Source organism: Xyrauchen texanus, chromosome 8 (genome assembly GCF_025860055.1).
Source record: "Xyrauchen texanus isolate HMW12.3.18 chromosome 8, RBS_HiC_50CHRs, whole genome shotgun sequence".
NCBI classification, from domain to species: Eukaryota; Metazoa; Chordata; class Actinopteri; order Cypriniformes; family Catostomidae; genus Xyrauchen; species Xyrauchen texanus.
In genome coordinates this window covers 22,979,486-22,997,719 of record NC_068283.1, presented here as the reverse complement: position 1 = coordinate 22,997,719, position 18,234 = coordinate 22,979,486, and the positions used below count along the sequence as shown (strand labels likewise).

Below are 18,234 nucleotides of genomic sequence, written 5' to 3'. Positions count from 1 at the left end.
GAGAAAGCTCTATCTACTTGCATTTTAAGGACCTACTGAGCTAAGATATTTAAAAAAAAATCTTCAAATGTGTTCTAGTGACGAAAGAAAGTCATACACACCTGGGATATCATGAGGGTGAGTAAATAATTAGAGAATTAAAATTTTTGTGTGAACTATCCCTTTAAAGTTTGACAACCAAATATACCTGTTTTATAATTTCAAACTATTCCTTAGTTGGAAAGTGTGTATGTGCTCTCTCTCTCCCTCTCATATATATATAATTTTTAATATTTGCAATGTTTGGATACTACTGAAGCCCTGAACCGCAAGGTGGGGGAAAAAATAAAGGTGAAAAAAAAACCTCTCTCTTCAAAATGTTTTTTTTTTCAGTCGCGAGGATTTAATTTATAAATGATTAATTAGTTTAGAAATTAGATTACTTACAACAATATTAACATTACCAGATGTACCCCTAACACTTCAAAAGGACAGACATAATAATAATTGTTATTATGTTTTCCTCGATACATTAATTTGCTTCAACAATGTAACATTGAGCAAACGGCATACGAGTGTTTAGAAAGACCAACAATTTCTAACAAAAAAGTTGTTACATGACAACGAATGCCATATCAAACATATGTAACTGATTTTGTCTTGATTCAGGTTTGCAAACCCTTAAATAAATAATAAATGTATTATTCAACTATATAGCAGCAGAGAAAGCATTAAAAGTATAATATTACATGTTTACTGATAGTGGCACCTGAAAAAAGTTAGGAAGAGAGAAACTAAATTAAGGCTTAGGAAGGAACTGAGACACTATTTTTGTTCCACCTTGCGGTTCAGGGCTTCCGTAAGATATTTTGATCTATAATGTAAAAATTAATATATCTCCCGTGTGTGGATCAAGTGTCCAAATACTTTTTGGGCCAGCTATATATACAAAATTAGATGGGCATAAAATTATTCCTATTCATTGGAGACAGGAGTTGTGGCAATAGGATGTAAATTGCATCTCAAGTGTAGTGATAAAGAACATTACTACGAGAAGGTGTAGTTAATTTGTGTATGCATTAAGTCTTAATTTTGTTGTGGTCACTTCTTTCTTTCACAGATGGAGATTGAAATCACCTTTGAAACGTCAGGAATCACAATAGATATGCAAAAAATTCAGACTGAACTGAAACTCCTAACGTATGAGAAATCTATATATATTTTTTTCAGATTAAATTTAATATTTTGTTAATATTAACTGTGTTTAGCAGTAAATGAGCTCACAGAAAAATCTATATCTGTACTAAGACATGCAATCACTAGATCTCAATATCATAATTTTTTTTATTTTGCCCACCTTACACTTGAATCCACGGCAAAAAGCAGGGCAAGTTATTTTCAGTGTTAAAGCGCGGACACACATAACTTTGAATGGTGACATTCCATGGGCGAAAGCGTAATCTCTGTGGGAATCCGTGCAATCATGAATTTTGCACGATGGACGCAGAAGAATTCGTTGGCGAAGAATTTCCTTGTGCTGATTTCTCAAGTTCAAGTTTGGTAAACTTTGACAGGTGAAATCACCACATTGACCAATAGAATGATGTTTTCTTTGGCAGTGACTTCTGTGTGGCTTTGTACACAGCTACACTGAATATTCACAATGGACAAGGATATCATATTAGTGTTTTATTTTTTGTATAATGTTTTTTTCTACGTAAGTCTCACTGAGTATAAAGTGCAGCATTAAAAAAGGCTGCTTGACAATTATATTTTTGCTGGTTTCATACATCCGCCCACGCCATCTTCGCCCGTGGAATTTTGACGTGAGAAGGTATGTGTAATCGCACCTTTAACCCCTTTCATATCGAGTTTATATATGTATATCTGCAGGAAAACTTGTTTTGTTGCTTTAACTGCTGCAAAAGAGGCATGATCAAAGGATATGACTCCGATTTGGACACTGGCTGATTATTTCATCTGCTGTCTTCTCAGGCAGAGTGATCAGAATGATATACAGCCCCTGACGAGAGTGCTGGTGGTGGACTACATTCTAAAGCCCCACTTTCTTGTGTGAGTTATGCAGCATCTTTCTATCCTTGGAACATTTCAGTGGATGCTTTAGTAATGAAGTTCGTATTTTCAGGGTAAAGGGAGCCGGGTATCAGTGGGAATAGTCAACATGAGTATTTTATTACTCTTCAGTGTCAGTCATTAAACTAAGCACGCACACACACACACACAAACAGTTTCTCTCTGGTCCCTCACTTTCTGCCGACTGATGCGCATTATTTTCATTTCATTATTTTCTTCCTCAGCTATCACTATAACAAAAGACAGGTGTTAATGATAATGACAGCCCAGGTGACAAACCTTACCACTCTCCCTCTGCCACAGACAGATAGACACATGATCACGCCCCCAACCCCACAGCTTTCTTCTGCCTTCTTGCTTTTCAAAGTGATGTCAATAATGACTCAGTTACAACACTGAATTCAAGATTTCATCCAGGAATTTCATACTTTTTGCTGACATAAAATGTTATTACATATTATACAGAAGCCCCAAAAAGAATTTCCACACTTTTTATAGTTGAAATGTCTTTACATTATAGAACAAATAATCAAACCAAGTGGCATTTATTTTCAAGAAGAAAAGGCACAAACATGCTTGTTAGTTTGTTTGACACTTGTTTGAACTTGAGAGGACTTGACTTTATATATTCAAGACTTCAACATTCACTAGAAATCCTCTTGACACCAGTTGGTAAAATGCAAAGCAAAAGTGGTCCAGAAAAGTCAGATCTGAGAAAGGCTTTGCAAGTGCCACTTGGTTTGATATTTTGTTATCTAATGCAATGAAAACAAAATATTTTAAAATGTGACTTAAAGGGGTCATGACAAATTGGAATAAAATTTTGCTTGATCTTTTGACATATAAGAGGTCAATGTGCTTACATACTGTAAGTTTCAGAACTCAAAATTTCCTCCTCACTGTAAAAAGAGCATTTGTTAAAACCAAGCTACCAAATGACTTGTTCTCTACTTCCTCCACATTGTGATGTCACACCGTGGTAGACATTTGCATCTGACCACCTCCACAACAACACTCAATACCTACTTCACCTTATCAGTTTTGTTGCCCCACCCAGTAGTGGTGAGAGAGCAGATCAGTGAAGAACAGAGAGGAAATTAAAACAGTGCGTGTTTACTGTCAAGTCTTAAAGAAGCAGCAGCACCAAAACAGAGCGCTTCAGAATGAGGGTCGAAAATTATCATGTTTTAAAAATATCTGACTAAAACACTTTACTAATATTGTAACCAGTTGCAATTTTACAATATTTACTAATATTGTAAAATTGAACCTCAAGGAACATAGTATCCTTTTCGCTCGCAAGTTTCTCCTGTACAGATGGATTGCCCATCTTGAGTTCTTGAATGCACACTGTAATTGGAATAAATCTTACCTTACACTTTACAGCAGGTGCACTGGAGGACAGATTATATCACAGTGGGTGCACCGAAGGTCAGCTTATATATTACCAAACATATAATGTGGTTTTTAGATGTTTATAATGATTCATTCTGATAGATAATATGCGATTGCGAATGCACATGCCGGCTATGTGTGCTGCCATATTTTCGTTGCAATGCAAGATGGGATTCTGAGTGTGTATCGTCATAGAAGCATAAAAAAGGAGGAGCAAAGAAGGTTCTAAAAACCTAGCCCTTCCACTCTCCCAGCCCCTGAAGAGGTTGTGACAGACGGAATGGGAAACGTTTTGAGTGGATTGACTAGTTTGTATATTCTTTGCTAAGCTGCATATAAACAGTGTTGATTCATACTTTTATTTAGTGATTGATAAGTTTGTAACATATATATACAAATTAAGATATTGTGATGTTGAAAAGACTATTTGAGCTGCTAGTTAATTAATGACTGAAGCAGTCATATGACAACCCATTTTGCTGGTTAAAAGCAGCATGAATGCAGATCACATCAGTGTGAATGTCTGAGCCCAGCCTTGTGTAATCACACCAGTTTGATCGTGCGTGCAAAAGGGTTAAAATAATAATAAAAAAGGCATGTCAGTGTCCAAAAGTGTCCAGTGTGTTTTTGGAGCCACTGTATGTATTTAATTTGACAAATTTTGTTTTAGACTTCCCTCCCAGTTTAAGACCGAATGCAGTGGCAAAATAATGGGGGAATCAGCCATGAAATCCATTAGTGACATTGGAAGCCCAGTGGAATTCAACATCACGGCAAGACCATTTTTATAATGTGTTATTGTCATAGATAACTGTCCATAACAAATACAAAATTGTGCAGTGCATGTTGTTACCTACAGTGCTGTGAAAAAGTATTTGATCCTTCCTAATTTCTTAAAAAGAAATTCATACTAAAATGTTTAGATCTTCAAACCAGATACAACATAAAACAAAGGCAACCTGAGTGTAAACAAAATACGGTTTTCAAATATAAATATATATATATATATATATATATATATATATATATATATATATATATATATATATATATATATATTTCACCTATGTGAAAAACGAACTGCCCTGTTAAACTTAATAGCTGGTTGTGCCACCTTTAGCAGCAATAACTGCAACCAAATGCTTCCGATAGCTGGAGCTCAGTCTTTCACAATGCTGTGGTGGAGATTTGTCCCACTCTTCTTTGCATAACAAAGTTCAGCCACATTGGAGGGTTTTAAAGCATGAACTGCCTGTTTAATTTTCTGCCACAGCATCTCAATTGGGTTCAAGTCAGGACTTTGTCTGGTCATTACAAAACTTTAATTTAGCTTATTTTGAGCAATTCAGAGTTGGACTTACTTGTATGCTTTGGATCGTTGTCTTGCTGCATAATACAGTTGCGCTTGAGCTTCAACTCACAGACTGATGATTGGAAGTTCTACTTTGAGATTTTATTGTAGAGAGCAGAATTCATGTTTCGCTCAATAATTACAAGTCACCCTGGCCCTGAAACAGCAAAGCATCCCACACCATCACACTACTACCACCATGATTGACTGTAGGTATGATGTTCTTTTTGTGGAATTCTGTGTTTGATTTACGCCAGATGTAATGGGACACCTATCTTCTAAACAGTTCCACTTTCAACTCATCAGTCCACAGAACATTCTCCTAAAAGATTAGAGGATCATCAAGGTATGTTTTGGCAAAATTCAGACGAGACTTAATGTTCTTATAGGTTAGCAGAGGTTTTTGTTTTCGTCACTCTTCCATGGATGCCATTTTTGGCCAGTGTCTTTCTGATACTGGAATCATGAACAGTGACATTTATTGATGCCAGAGCAGTTCCTTGGAAACTGTTCCAAGTTTTCTCCATTTGGTGGTAATGGCTTTCACTTTGGTTCTTTGGAGTCCCAGAGCCTTTGAAATAGCTTTGTAACTCTTCCCAGACTGATGTATTTCAATCACCATTTTCCTCATCATTCTGGAATTTCTTTTGACATTGGCATAGTGTGCTACTGGGTGAGACCTTTTAGCCAGCTTCTTACTGATGAAAAAGTTATATTTAGGTATTGATTTGATTGAACAGGGCTGGCAGTAATCACGCCTGGGTGTGTGTAGCCCAGCTGAACCCCATTATGAGTACAGTTTCAAAGATTTGGGGATTTAATAACTAAGGGGGCAAATACTTTTTCACACAGTCCCAGTTGGTATTAGATAACTTTTTTGCTTCAATAAATAACATTATTATTTAAAAACTGTATTTTCTGTTTGCTCAGATTGCCTTTGTTTTATGTTACATTTTGTTTTAATTTTGAAACAATTTAGTATGAGACATACACAAAAACAGAAGCAAGCAGCATGGGGCCAAATACTTTTTCAAATCACTATATATGGATTACAGTTACTTAGTATAGTTACTTGTTGTTGTATGTGTTCTTTATGGGTCTGCAGGTGACTGTTCCTGGCAAACCTCTGGGAAATCTGGGGTTTCTAGAAGTGGTCTTTCAGTGGCCTTATGCAGTGTCTAATGGGAAGTGGCTACTTTATTTGTCAGAGATCCAGATGACAGGAAACTCCAAGTCATTCTGTGTCCCTGAAAAGAACATTATAAACCCACTCAATCTAACAGTAAGTCATTGGATGTATGATACCCTTTTTCCACAGAAATGGTGCTGTTTCTCATGACAGAACTGTAAACTACTCTCAGAACCGGCCGATGTCTCCACTGAGAGCTGAACGATGATTTAACTATGTTATTTCTTAACCTGCCCACAAACAAATATAATGCATCACTGTATTTGTTTGCCTTACAGGTTTTTACCATATACAAAGTCATTTGGATGATAAAGTCTTTATGCCATTACAAGCAGTGCTCGATGGAACCGTCAGAAATTATAATGAATAATTTGATAGCATTCAATTCACACATATGAAATGTACAGTATAAATTAAATAATCTTATTCAATGCGACATAAATAGGAATGGGGTGTCTGTCAACAGGCATCAGGCATTTCCAGGGTAAATAAATACAGTAATTTTATTGATTGTTACAGGAGCTATCAAGTTATGTACAAACTTGTTTTGCTTTGCATCAGTTTTGCCAGACTGAGTTGTTTTCAATACGTCACTTGGTGTGACTATTATACTGCCCCCTGGCCTCTGATTAAAGCATGAAAATAAATAACAGCAGTTTAGCAGAGTCTAGCACATGCAGGGTTGTGGAGTAACAGAATACATGTAATGAGATTACATATTTAAAATACAAAATATAAGTAACTGTGTTCCACTACAGTTACAATTTAAATAATTGGTAATTAGAATACAGTTACATTCAAAAAGTATTTTGATTACTGAATAGATTACTTTACATTTTATTGGCATTTGTTTCATTTCATATTTAGTCCTTTCAGATGGAAAACATTTAAACATATAAATGATGCGATCCAAAGTGCATTTGAACAGCGGTGAAACACTTTCTTATGATGTGTTACATTCATACGAGCAGACAGAGAAGTAAGTTTGAAGTAAGTTTGGAGCAGAAGAAATAGAAATAAACATGTTACCAAACACGATCATATTTTTTTTATCTAGAAGATTCACGTTAGATCATAATTTCATTTTATCTTGTAAAACCTTTGATATTAGGGCACTGGATAAGATATTTAGGTTTTTCAGAGAATGTATTTGTAACGTGTATTTTGTCTTACTGTACTGGCAGAGTTTTATAGTCAGAACAAGTGAAAAACCCTACCAGTGCTTAAGAAGTAATCCAAAGGTTTTAGAATACGTTACTGACCTTACTAACGGAAAGTACATGTTACAAATTACATTTTTCAGCAGGATTCTGTAATCTGTAGTGGAATACATTTCACAAGTAACTCTCCCAACCCTGAGCACATGCCAGGACTAGGAATTCCCCCTTTCTCGGAACTGTTACACATAGCTCACATTGCCATGTGGGAATTTACATTTTGGAAATGTCCGTACTCTGAAATAAACTGAGGGTCAACGGTTATCAATTTGAGTTAGACTGTCTGTATCACACTGTTCCTTTAAGTCAGTGCGACTTGTGCTTATGAAGAGTAGATGTTGTACAAATAAACCCACAATTTAAAAGAGAACCTGGTATTTAGCTGCGACAGAACATCATGTATAATACAAAGGAGCCCAATTAAAGTATGCTAATTATAGGTAATTCATGCTTATTAATATGATATAGGATTAACTAAGTCATGTGGTGAAATGGAATCTAAATATCATGCTGTTAATATAATGTGCTTGTAAATGCAATACATATGTTGCCTCCTGTGGATAGGTGTCGGAGCATAAGTCAGGGAGGAGGAGGAAGAGGAGAGATGAGTCCTCCGTTGAGTCTAAACACCCCAAGCCACAGGTCTCCCTGAACTCACGAGATGTCAGGAAAACTGTGACAGTGGTGAGTATATCAGTCTCCCTCAACCATTGTTTAGTTGCTAGGCAACTGGAGGATACTATCATGCCATATCTTCACTGATAGTTTGCGAGATCTATTACAACAGAGACTACCCTGCTGGAAAAAAAATGCTTAAACCAGCTTAAGCTGGTTGCTGGTCTTAGCTGCTTTAAGGTTGTCTTATGCTGAGTTTACACGATTTTAAGTCCCATTTTCCCTCGCCAACAGTTTTATGGAGATCGCTGACAAAAGCCTGAAATCGTAGGCAAATCAGAGCTTGCTCCCATGAACGACAATCGCAATGTATGAATTATCAAAGGCTCTATTGAGAGAAGAGCCAACGCGTCGCCGATCTCAGCGAGATATCTAGAATGTTAAATATCTGACCTGTCTGCGATTCAAAATCGTGCAATGTGAAATATGTTTTGACAGAATGCAACAACAGTGTTGACCTACAGCCAATAAGAGAGCAAGAAACGGGGCAAGAAGTTTCAGTGGGAGGAGTCTTAATATACCTGCAACAGAACATCATCTAGCATGGCTGCAGTATCAAGAAAGTCTCATTTGATCGAAGAAATGGAGAAAAAATTAGTGGAACATTGGCAGGAACAGCAGTGCCTGCCAATTTTGTACCTGGTGGAGAAAGAGAAGTGTTGGAGAGAAATAGCAAATTCTCTTGGACAGTCTGATAAGCAAATAGGTTGATTTTTCAGTAGGAGTTACTTTTTCATATTGTAACCAATAAAATATATGATGCCTTTAGGTGATTAAAAACATACACATCATATTCTGAAATGCATAACATATGATCATGCATTTGTATCTCGTATCACTTCACGCGTGTACTCTGTTGTTAAACGTAATTTGGAGTCCAGGCAGAGTCGTCGGGGATTCGTTGATAGTAAAATATCTTGTAATGTGTTCACCTGTCACCAGTTCATTGTGTAATTTGAAAACGCTACGACTTCCATGACAAGACAGACAGAAGTGTAATAAGAACGGTACCTCGATCTGATGTCTTTGAAAGTTGTGTAGTTTGTGAGGCATTAGATGGTTAAAGCTTGTCTCCCAGCCTGGCCAAGCTAGTCTTAGCTGGTTTAAGCTGGTCTTCCAGCCTGGCCAGTCTGGTCTTAGCTGGTTTAAGCTGGTCTTCCAGCCTGGCCAAGATGGTCTTAGCTGGTATAAGATGATATATTAGCTTGGCCAAGATGGTCTTAGCTGGTTTAAGATGGTATCCCACCTGAACAAACTGGTTTTAGCTGGTTAAAGATTGTCTCAGTTGGTTTAAGTTGGTCTCCCTGCCTGGCAAAGATGATCTTAGCTGGTTTAAGGTGATATCCCAGCATATCCAAGCTGTCCTGAACTGACTTAAGATGGGCTCAGCTGGTTTAATTGGGTTACCCGCCTGGCCAAGAAGGTCTTAGCTGGTTTAAGATGGTATCCCAGTCTGGACAAAATGGTCTTAGGTTGTTTAAGCTGGTCTCCCTGTCTGGCCAAACTGGTGCTCAACTGGTTTAGTTGGTTGGGAAGATGTCTCACCAGCAAAAAAGTGTCAAAAATCCCTCTAAAACCAGTCAAAAATTTAAGGCTGGTTTAAGATGTTTATTTGTTTTGTTTCAGAAGGGTAGAGAAAGATTTTGAAGTGTTTTTGCTGTCAGTCCTCATTCTCTCTCAATATCAGGACTGTACCACAGGCACTGCCCTCTGTCAAACCTTTACCTGCCCCTTGCTGGACATGGGCACCTCAGCCACCCTCATTGTTAGAGCGCGCTTATGGAACAGCACAATTCTTGAGGTTAGTACTTAGTTTTTATTGGAAACTCCACTATCTCAGTTTATTACTGCAGACTCATGGTAATCTGGTCCATATCAGACTGTCTTCATGAGAGTATATGAGGTTTCAAATGTTATGCCCTAGGACTAGCCTTCAGAGTGTGCTATATTAGAATTAGCTAAAAGTTGATATGAGCAGTGGCCCCAAAAGTACTGTATTTGGACACTTATATCACACTGAACACAAACAAAGATTTTTAGAATATCTCAGCTCTGTAGGTTCATTCAATACAAGTGAATGGGTGTCAACATTTTGAAGCTCCAAAATCCACATAAGGGCAACATATAAGTAATCCAGACAACTCTGGTGGTTAAATCCATATCTTCTGAATCTAAATAATAGGTGTGGGTGAGGTGGAGGGAGGGGCGTGATCATACACCGGTCCTTATCAGGCTAATCAAGCTTCGAGAGATAAGTCGACTGGAGGATTGTGAGAGAGAGATAGTTCGGACATGTCCGTCATGTGTGTTTGTCTGTTTGGTTTATTCATTAAAATATTATTTATATTGAAAAAAAAAAAAAGACAAACACACATGACGGACATGTCCGTAAACTATCTCTCTCTCCCGCACAATCCTCCGCAGTCTGCCTTTATCCCTCTCGGAGGCTTGATTAGCCTGATAAGGGACCGGGTGTGTATCATCACGACCCAGCCCCGCCCTCCGCCCTGCCACAGTGAGAAACAGATCAATATTTAAGTCCTTTTATCTTTCACTTTCTCCTTCTGTTTTTGGTGATTCACATTTGTCACTACTGGGCAGGGAGGAGAATTTATGCTAAAACATGACTTAAATATTGATATTTTTCTCACCTACATATATCATATTTTGTCTAAAAACATGGATTTAACCACTTGAGTCACATGGATTACTTTTATGATTTTGAAGCTTCAAAATGTTGGCATACATTCACTTGCATTGTATGGACCTACAGAGCTGAAATATAAAAAAAAAATCTTAATTTGTGTTCAGCAGAAGAAAGAAAGTCATACACATCTGGGATGGCATTAGGCTGAGTAAATCAAAAGATAATTTTAATTTTTGGGTGAACTATCCCTTTAATCACATCAAATGTGGATGCAACAAACTTTTTTGTGATATGGTTTACTCAAAAGTGTGCTTGTGCCATTTTTCTTTAAAATAAATTACACTTGCTTTTATATGTTGTTATCTAATGCAATTTATACATTTTTAAGTGTGCCTTACTATAAGTGTATATTTTATGGACCCACTGAATGTGCAAATTGGAAATGTAATTGTGATGTATAGTATAAAATACAGTGGATAATTAAGTCACAAAACCTTGATTTTAGCAATTGGTTTATTATGTGTCAGCATTTGCTGTATAAATAAAGCAGCATTTGAAAAATAAATTTTGTGCTGGTTTTTTTCTCAGGACTACACTGGTGCAGAAATAATAGTGTATGGTAATGCCACATTGAGTTTAAAAACAGACAAACCTAACCTTAAGATGATCAATGACACCCACAAGGTACACACTCAACATCTTTGACTTTGTTCTTCTGTCATGTAGAACTCTCTCCTGCATAACTTTAGCATAAGTGAGGGAGAATCAAATAAATATTCAAATTAGGCAATTTCCCTGTATATGTTGTGTGGTTAGACAACTTTTTATGCATAAGAGATTAATGACAATAAACATATTTTCTCTGTTTAGTTCTCAGTATTAATAGAGTCTGCAGGGGCAGAAAAGGGTCCATATGAAGCACCACTCTGGATAATCAGTGTGTCCGTCCTGGCAGGAGTCATTCTGTTGGGTCTGATTGTCATTTTGTTGTGGAAGGTGAGGATATTTTTGTGCTTTTGTGCTTGAAATGCAGATTGAAGAAAAGTTGTGGATTCAAGCCTAGCCCACTTCATCCAGCTATGTCTGTTGTTTGACTGCTCATATCTGAATCCTGTTCCCCAGTTTGGTTTCTTCAAGAGGGCCAACACCAGAGAACTTTATGAGGCCAAGGCCCAGAAAGCTGAGATGAAAACACAGCCATCTGAAAATGACCGCCTTACTGAGGACGAATGAGGTTCAGTGGTCTTTTGTGGGCCTCTGACTCAAATTGCAAGTTTGTAGGTCCCACAGCCAAAAGCTGTCTAGCTTTTAAAATGCTTGGCTTAAATGAATAGATCACCAAAAAATGCTTATTCTGTCATCATGTACTCACCCAAAGCTATCGAATGACTTCAGAAGATGAGAAAAAAAGAAGACAGAAACTCATACAGGGGTGAAACATCATAAGGGTGAGGAACAGACTGAAATGTAAGTCATTTTTATGAAAGTGAAACAAAAGTGAGATTTGAGAGCTGCAGTGGAGTTTAAGATGTTCTGTGAATTATGACTTTTAGTTTAAATTTTGATCTGTTCCTCAAACAAAACTATTGTATTACTTCAGAAGACTTAGAATATACTACATGAGTCATATGGACTACTTTTATGGTGCTTTTTTGTTCATTTTGGAGCTCAAACACATGCGCACACACACACAAAAAAACTTTTGATTGAACTTGACTCAATGGACAATGGTTCCACATGTTTGAAATTAGTTTTCTTAAATGAAATTACAATGTAATCTCAATTTAAATACTTCAAGTAGAGGGAACCTAATTGAATTGATTAAACCCAACTAAATTAGACATGTTAAATGATCTCTTAAATTAATTAAATTAATCTTTTTTATTATAAACTAGCTAATACATTGAGGGAAACACTATGTTTTGATTAGCATGGCATTTGCTGAATGAGTAAAGCAATACAGATCATTTTCAAAATGTACCTCTGCTCAAAATAAGCTCAAGCTCCAATCTTCGCCTTAATAGTAACCTAAAAATTCCAACATAACAGAAACTCTTCTAAAGCTCAACACAGCAAAACATTAACACGTCTCCCCCTTTACATTCATCTTGAACAAAGACACATTATATAACACAGAATTTTACGATTTACTAGGAATTAGAAATACCCTGTCCAGTTTCAGACAACCAAACAAAAAATGTTCATGTTGTCCCAACACAAACAGATTAGGTAAAGCTTGAAAGCATTGAAACAAGTTCACTTGGTTTCATGTATTTTTTTTTGTAAAATGAACAAGGGAGGATTCAGTAAAACTGACAATAGTGAGAGTTATTTTTTTTGAGTGCAGGCATAGTCCCCATTCACTTTCATTCAATGGAAAAAAACAGGTTGAGCGTTCATCAAATTTCCAGAGAAGAATTAAATTCATACAGATGTGGAAAGACATAAGGGTGAGCAAATGCTGACAGAATTTTCATTTTTGTGTGGCCTAGCCCCTCAAATGCTAATAATATTTTGCATGTAAGCTCCTCTGATACCGACTGTCTCCTTTCCTATTGTCCCATGAGACGCAATGTAACACTTGCCTTGCCTATGTTTTTGACTCATTGTTTTCGAAAGCACTAGAGGTTGTTTTTTTCCTGAAACAAATTGATATGTGAAGCTTTTATTATGTCCTCAGGCATTTGATGCTGCTATCTTGGAGATAGAACAATGTCTTAAAACAGCAACTGTATATTGCTTTAATCCAACTTCTGAAAGTCTTCCTTTGACAAGACTAATAACTTCCTTCTGCGATACCGTGTTCTTTTCTTTTCTTTCTGTTTGAGGGCTTGCTTTCAACTGTGGCAACAAACTCCTTCTGATTACCTCTTTTCTAACAGAGCTAACAAGCTTCTACAAAACCTGCTGCAGAAATTATCACCGCTGTCTGTGTCTCTTAATAATTCAGTCTCTTCATGATTTTGGTTGAGTTTAAATAATTGTTTCACTCAGTTGCTATACGGGTATGCTGATACAAATCTATAATCTCATGAAATGACTTCATTTGAGGCTCTCATCTTTGGAAAGGTGCATGCAGATTTCAGTCTTCTCAAAACTTCAGTGAATAAACGCTGCTCACCTTGCCACTGTAATGCTGCTTGAGAATGCAGTATGAAGATTTCTCTCTCAAAAGATCCTTTTTCTATTCTTGCAGAGTGGCTTTTTTCAGCGGGCTGCTTACTTCAGAACTATGCCAAAATACCAAGGAGTGAAGATTTGTAAGAAGGAACCATACCAGGTTAATCAGGGCTTTCTGATTGTGGACACCAACAAGAAACACTGGATCACAAACTGGACAGAAATGAAACAGTACTACTGATGAAAGCACTCTGACACTGCCTCTCCTATACAGTGGACTTCAATAGTCAGACGACTTCTGAGAACTTTGTATTATTATTATTATTATTATTATTATTATTTTATTAAAAAATATGCATTACAAACAGTCAGGAACTAATTATCCAGAAGTGTCTTCTTAATGTGAGTGTGCATACTGTTTTTTATGTTCATTTTGTTACTGTTTTTCATGTTACATTTATGTTTTATATATATCTTAATTGTCTTTCTTTTGCATTTATCTGTGTGAGGATTTTTACATTTATGTTGCCTAAATGAAAATACAGTATTTCCTCTTGAAACTTTCAGATGCTTGCTAACATCTGATTGCTAAAATGATTTGGCCAGTCGTGACTCACTCTTTCAGTTCTCTTTTTTGGTTCTTGATTTATATATTTATATGGCTTTTATCAGACATATTTTGATCTTGAATCGGGTCAAGTGCATGTGAAACATTGATGGATTCTTTTAAGAAGCAAACTACCAGAAATTAGTGCTGCATTCTTGAATGTGAATCATGTCTTTTAATGCAGAATTGTAAACAAACACACACTATTTTTAGCCTATGCCATTGGGACAGTACCTACTCTCAAATTCAGCCTGTTTTAGCTCCATTCTGGTTTCGGATGTCGCTTTTTTGTGGAGTGTGTGCGATGATGTGTACATGCTCTGACTGACTGAAAGTTTTGAGTGAATGGCATACCCAATGTTTCAGATATCTCATGTAGGTCATGTGGCTAGTATGTGTCATGGAAATGTGCTGATTACATTTGTATAAATAGTTAAATTGTTGTAACCTTTCATGACTTTGTGGATATGATGTTTTGAGGTAGTGATTTATTTTTGTATTTAAAAAATGTCATAAAGTAGGTTAAGTGACTGATGTTTAGATATCTATTTGAAATGTTGGTGTGTCTTTTAAAGTAATTGCTGTGCTCTCATGTGTCAACAGACCTGGAGATCTGAGTGTCCAGACGTTGTTTATCACAGCTCACTCATTAAGTAGCTCTTAAATCTACCACATGCTGAATCTTTTAGTATTTTTAAATCTTCTCTTTTCTGAGATTATTATTGTATTCTTTTTAAACAGTTCTGAATGCATATTTTCTTTTTTGTATTTCAATGTAAGTGTTTTTATCTTGTATAGCGCTTTGAGATGCAACTTTTAAAGGCGCATTAAAAATAAAGTTATTATTATTATTATTATTATTATTATTATTATTATTATTATCTTAGAATAATTATAAGCTATGAAGTGATAGCTTAAAAATACAATGTTTTCCTGTTTTGCGGTTTTACCAGTCCTTAATGTGATCTCATTTTACTAAAGTTATGTGTAACGAACATAAATTTGATGACTTCTAATCCTGTTAAGCTTATCGCCAGCAGGAACGTAATTGCGTTAGAGTTTGAATAGATGTCAAAACTAAGCGCATTCTCAAACGAGCGTCACGGGAGCGCGAGCCCCGCCTGCAGCAGGATTAGCGCGCGCTAAAACCTGAGATCCGCGCGCACGGGCAGGTAACGCAGCCAACACTATCCACGACTCAAATAACACAAATAAGGATAAAAAAGAAAGACATTTATTTTTCTGTTTTGCAACGCGTATTTCCAGCGACTAATCTATCCCTGGACTTTCAAGTTTCAATGCTGAGAATTGTTAAGTGATTTTACGTTTGGCAAATTTCATACTACAGCTGTGCTCTGGGTCGCGACATTTGGAAAGGACTATGTTCGTCGTATCTGAGAGTGACTTGACCGTTCGCTCCGAATAATGCTTCAGACTTTGACTCAAGTGTTATCAAGTTAATTACCTGAAGCGAAGCGTGGTGGTCATGGACTAGACGAAGAATGCCGCACGTTTGGGAGTTCGTTCTGATTCTCAACATTAATGTCATCTTTTTAGAAGGTAAATTGTGTTCAGATATGAAAATATCGTACTTGTCGGGTCCCGAAAAGAAAGTGACAGTTTCCTTAAGCTGTCGTCAGCTCTGTAATTATTTCATTGACTAATGTTCCGTTAGGCTTATGATGCATTTACAGCCAAAGCCACGTAAAAAATACGTGCTTTAATGTCTTATGTATTGTTATCACCCATTGTTATTAGTCATAACACAATGCATGATTTTTACTGTCCAACGGGAACGTTTAATGGTCTTTTATTTAATTGGACAGAAAAGATTATGAGCAAAATTTGTTCCCTATTTTTTTATTTTATTTATTTATTTATTTGTATTGCTTGCCATTGTTGTTTCCATTATGTCTTCTCTTTTCCTTCTCACCTTGAACATTCGCTTCTCAAAAATGAGCTGTCCATGGTGCTGAATATTCGGAGACCTTTCCTTAATGAGCGGAAACATCTTATTGTAATAGCCTATACCTGAACATGCTTTTCACTGCTAAGAAATATATAGGAGAAAGATGCCCTAAAAGACAAGAAACATACTGACATAAATGTATACAATTAAAAAGTGCTATGAAAGAGAGAAAAAAACAGTTGTAGTGAAGTTTTCAGTGAGTTGTGTCTTGAACTTCAGAGTCTATGTTCTTTTGCACTTATGAGATTGACATCAGTTTCTGTCCCAGGGATGGAGATCACAAACACTAGCTCAAGTTATATCTTCCAAGAGTTGGATACAGTGTGTGCATGTAGGATTTGCATTTGAAAGTCGATGTAATCAGTTTGATTTGAGGCAGGCTAAATCTATTGCAGAAAGGAGGATTGCATGGCGGATAGAACTAGTTAAATTAGAGTTGATGTTCTCATTTCAGTCAGTACTATCACAATGACTCATGCATGTCGAACACAGGCAATGAGACAGAGAGTTGTAGAAGAACTGTAAAAGCAAGCCCTCCAGACAGAATTGTCCTTATGTAAAATGTCTATATATAGTATAAGCCTGCCTTACAATAGTCAATTCGGTATCACAGTGCACACAGGGAATCTATTTTAGAGAAATACACAATAGAGGATATATGACAGGGGCTCAATTGAGTGTCAGAATTTTGTGAATCTCCTGGTGTATGATTCCCAAGTCCTCGCGACTGCACATGCAGCAAATCCATGCAATCTGTCTCCCGACTCTCCAGATACTGCAGAGAGTAATTTCAGAATAGTGGTTTCCTACCAGTGGTATTAGCAAAACTGAGCAGGCTGCTCATATCTCAGACACAGATGTCGATAAATTGGTGTGGAGGCAAATTGCGGCTGAATGCTCCTCTGCTCTATTCATGATGGGCACATCGAAGTGGGCTGGCATGAAAGGAGAGCTATGGTGTGGTGTATTAAAGAGTAGGCCAGGGTGCTTGACTCGGCAGTGGATATGATGCAAGCCGCAGCCAGGAGCCAGATGGAGAGAGGTGAGGGGAATCGTGATGTGAGATAACGGAGTGAATTCAGAATGCAGGAGTCTGCTGCCTCTCTGACCTACTTTTCAGCTCCGCTGATAGGACAAAGAGTAGAGGATCCAGAATGCATCTGTCGGCATTTCGTAAACTTGTTTTTCGGGCAATTAAGCCATGTGTGCAAATATCAAATTGATACATTTACATATAACTCTTATCAACAATTTTTCTCAAATGCATTGACTTGGACTTTGACTTGAAATTTCCCACTAATCGCTGTGTGAATGTTTAAATGTGCCTTGAAATGTAAGAAGAAACAACTTCATCCTCTGATTTGACAGCAGAAACTTCTTTCCATGGGGAGCTGAGGTCTATTACAGGTGTGGCTTCTTTTTTAAAGTGCCATAGGTGAGTGATGTGTGATTTATTTTATTTTTTTTACTTGCAGCACAACCGGTGTCATCAAAGCTTCACGATGGTTGGTGGGCATACAAAGATGTTGTCCAGGGGAGCTTTATACCTGGTAAGCCTTTCAAAAATAAAAATAAAACGATGAGACTATTCAGAATGTGCCTTGTCAAGATTCCTGCTGTTTGCCATTAAGAATTTCAAGGTATGCATGAATGTTCCACATGAATCTTTCTCTGTACTAATTCATATTTTATTCTGCTTGATTCAAACATGTTTGTATATATGCGGCGTGAAGGGTCTGGTTTTTAAACAATGGCAAGAAAATATGTTTAACACCACTTTGCACATGCTGCATCAGGGCTTAAATGTTGGGGTTATAGTTAAATTTTTGCTTACGTACCAACACTAGATTAATTAGTCTGATGCGTTTTAGTTTGCTAGATGATGTATGTGAGTGTCTTCATGAGTAAAACAACCTTAAGCATCTTACCAGATGTATGAGTGAATAAATTATAATCCATTTTTAAGGCTTGTGTTTTCAATTGATTTATGC

General features: G+C 36.8%; 2 protein-coding genes across 4 annotated transcripts in view; both read left to right on the top strand.

Annotated features, from left to right (window-relative positions):
• LOC127648370 (integrin alpha-3-like) overlaps positions 1 to 15,096 on the top strand; it is a 37,362-nt gene extending 22,266 nt beyond the window's left edge. The window contains exons 17-26 of one of the 3 annotated variants that reach the window (XM_052133029.1): positions 1,100 to 1,179; positions 1,975 to 2,052; positions 4,139 to 4,241; positions 5,925 to 6,101; positions 7,790 to 7,909; positions 9,588 to 9,701; positions 11,136 to 11,231; positions 11,418 to 11,543; positions 11,670 to 11,781; positions 13,744 to 15,096. In XM_052133029.1, the coding sequence (XP_051988989.1) occupies positions 1,100 to 1,179; positions 1,975 to 2,052; positions 4,139 to 4,241; positions 5,925 to 6,101; positions 7,790 to 7,909; positions 9,588 to 9,701; positions 11,136 to 11,231; positions 11,418 to 11,543; positions 11,670 to 11,780 (1,005 nt within the window). In that variant the 3' untranslated portion in view covers position 11,781; positions 13,744 to 15,096. Of the gene's footprint in view, positions 1 to 1,099; positions 1,180 to 1,974; positions 2,053 to 4,138; positions 4,242 to 5,924; positions 6,102 to 7,789; positions 7,910 to 9,587; positions 9,702 to 11,135; positions 11,232 to 11,417; positions 11,544 to 11,669; positions 11,825 to 13,743 lie in introns of all 3 variants that reach the window. The other 2 variants (XM_052133028.1, XM_052133027.1) reach the window with 2 other exon arrangements.
• Positions 15,097 to 15,312: 216 nt separating this feature from the next.
• The window catches only part of ca10b (carbonic anhydrase Xb), a 32,264-nt gene continuing 29,342 nt past the window's right edge, over positions 15,313 to 18,234 (top strand). The window contains exons 1-2 of the mRNA XM_052132575.1: positions 15,313 to 15,834; positions 17,719 to 17,793. Coding sequence (XP_051988535.1) covers positions 15,777 to 15,834; positions 17,719 to 17,793 — 133 coding nt within the window. The 5' untranslated portion in view covers positions 15,313 to 15,776. The remainder of the gene's footprint in view (positions 15,835 to 17,718; positions 17,794 to 18,234) is intronic.